Consider the following 2,706-nt stretch of genomic DNA (forward strand, 5'->3'; position numbering starts at 1 on the left):
TGTGCACTGGTGGATCACACTGTATAAGTTGCATACTGGACCAGGACTGACTTCCTAACTATTTGCGATCGTCCCTTAAAATCAGATTTTTAATGAGCACAACCTCTGTCTCCATCTCCTACTCTATTCCACGCGGCATCCTCCTCCGTCACCGTTCTCTCCTATCAGGCTACCTGTGCTGGTTTCGAGGCCAGCCTGGTCTCCGTCCACAGCCCCGAGGAGTATTCCTTCCTCTATCAGCAAGCTAACGGAGAAGCCTGGCTCGGTGGATTCTACCTTGAGGTGAGATGACTAAAACAACACGTGTTGTATTGTTGATTGTTGAGCTTGCCTTGCTCTCGCCAAAGTTATGCCTTCTAGAACCCATAAATGTCACTTATTAATAAATAATCCCCTTGTAGTATGAAGAAATCATTAAATCATTAAAAGATAATGTTTCTCTGTCTGACTCCAGGACCAGTGGATGTGGCTCGATGGTTCCTGGTTTTATCAGGGATTTTTTACTGCAATGTCTCCAGACAGCATCTACCCATGCCTTTCAACATACACCACCGGTAAGAAAACACACTCACACAGTTGGTGGTTTCCTAAAACAGCTTCAGTTTCATCCAAACAAAATATACGCTCCTGGTCATTTAAATTGTGGTTAGTTTGTGATAATCACAAAAAAAATATAGACTTTTTTTTTTACAATTGACCACCAGCCTGTATGAAGTATATCTATGACTTACCTAGAATAACCTTTTCAAAACTCCTTCTATTTAAATGGTGTTCAGTTTATACTCTCTCTCTTTTTCTGTCCTTACAGATGGTTGGAGCAATTATGCCTGCGATGAAAGCTTCCCTTCGTTCTGTGTAAAGAATGCAGTTGTATGAAGGATGCACTTTAAATCTGCAACCCACACAGGACAGACAGAGTAATGGAATATTTCAGTCAAGTACAAATTTAACCCAAATGTATTATTACCAAAATGAAAAACTATCTGCCTTGTGCAACTTTTGCAAAGAAATTAAAGAGTCATGTATCATTCCAAAGCTTCAAGGCGGTTATTTCTTACATTATATCATGTTGTGTGTACGTGTCAATATTTCTACACAATAAATGAAAGATTTGTATCTGTAGCCCACCCACCACCCATAGTCCCACCCACCACCCATAGTCCCACCCATAGTCCCACCCATAGTCCCACCCATAGTCTCTCCCTACCTGGAAACCTTATTTTTGCCACTATGTTCAGTGTTAATTTTGCCACCTTGAACTAGTTTTGTAATGCAGTTTCAATTTTTATGTCTTCTAAGCATTTTTAAGCTATTATCATCTTTGTTGTGTACAGTTACCATGGTTACATGTGTTGCCTTTGATTTTTCAAACAAACAAATTTTTGTTTTATACAAACAAAACAAAAAAAGCAACTAGAAAAGGTGTTGTGGAATCAGGCACCCTCCACATAATACCGGGTCCCACTGTGTAAAGCTTGGCCCGTTTGTGGCCCCTGAATTAGGAAAATTCAAGATCCACCCAAATCTTGTATCCTTGACTTGCCTTCCTAAACTTTGGCTGGTAGTACGGTTCAAGCTTAATTTAAATCCCAAGCCAGAGCCCAGGCAGTGACCAGCCAATCAGAGCAGAGATCCAGTAGAAATGTGTAGTAAAGAGATAATATGTGACTACATTACTACATATTTTGTTTGTTTGTTCAGAGTTTTGTCCTTCACTGCAGGGGACAGTGTGTGTCCTAACTCCTTTTGTTTTTATTTGCTGAGCCACCGCTCTTGATTGTTAGATAACCTCTCACACTGATCCAGGATCTGCTACATAACTTGTACACCGATAAGAGCTGCTCCTGTATCTGATCTGACCAGCAAAGACGTGAAAAATCTGCTGAGGCAAGAAGGCCCGATCAATATTTAGCACCAGCATATAAAAGAGTTTAACTTGGTTGCATTATATGTCTAAGAGATGGCTTCACATAAAGACGTGCAATCACTTCCTACTGATAGAACACAGTGAAATAAAATCTGAGTCATATAATCTCAGTCAAAGAGTTCTGTGTTCCAGTCTAAAACACACACAGAGGCATGTGTTCAATGTGTCATATAACTTTGGTTTATTTTCTTAATAACATATTCAAACTAGATAATATTTGAGGGAAAAACATGCAATAGACTCTCAGTGGAGAAAAATTTGCTGTAACGACTTACTAATTACTTGTATTTTACAGGGAGTTGCATAATCTTTTTCTTAATTCTTTAACATTTAAAAGGTATATGTGATTGACTCTGAATGACTTGTGTTGCCATGGAGACCATGCAGTAGGGTTTAATTGAAGTAAAATGGAGCCAGTAGGGATAAATAAAGTATCTATCTATAATGGTTTTGATACTGTTTGTATTATTGGGTTTAGTAATTGTTTGGTTGTTTGTTTTTTTTTTTTTTACAAATGCTGTATGCATGATTTAAATGATTTAAATAGTGTGTAGTAATCCCATCTGACCAGCTGGGGGCACTACACAGCCACTGCAGTTATAGCTTGGAGGCTATGGCACAAGGGAAAAAATATTGAACAACAGTTGCCAATAATGAATATAAACTATATTTGAAATACTCATTTTACTTTGAAATAAAAGAGGAAGATGTCCTCCTCCCTGTCTCCTGCTGCCTTCTCTAGCAATTATCTCTCCATTCTTTCCCCACTCTCAGACGTT

The 2,706-nt window shown here is 38.7% G+C and overlaps 1 protein-coding gene across 1 annotated transcript in view; it reads left to right on the forward strand.

Annotated features, from left to right (window-relative positions):
- LOC118326514 (C-type mannose receptor 2-like) overlaps nt 1-974 on the forward strand; it is a 5,464-nt gene extending 4,490 nt beyond the window's left edge. Inside the window, exons 6-8 of the mRNA XM_035659525.1 lie at nt 169-282; nt 455-554; nt 809-974. Of these exons, the coding sequence (XP_035515418.1) occupies nt 169-282; nt 455-554; nt 809-876 (282 nt within the window). The 3' untranslated portion in view covers nt 877-974. The remainder of the gene's footprint in view (nt 1-168; nt 283-454; nt 555-808) is intronic.
- The last annotated feature ends 1,732 nt before the right edge of the window (nt 975-2,706 follow it).

This window comes from Morone saxatilis, unplaced genomic scaffold, assembly GCF_004916995.1.
Source record: "Morone saxatilis isolate NCDOM2014 unplaced genomic scaffold, NCSU_SB_2.0 Contig17, whole genome shotgun sequence".
Taxonomy (NCBI): domain Eukaryota; kingdom Metazoa; phylum Chordata; class Actinopteri; family Moronidae; genus Morone; species Morone saxatilis.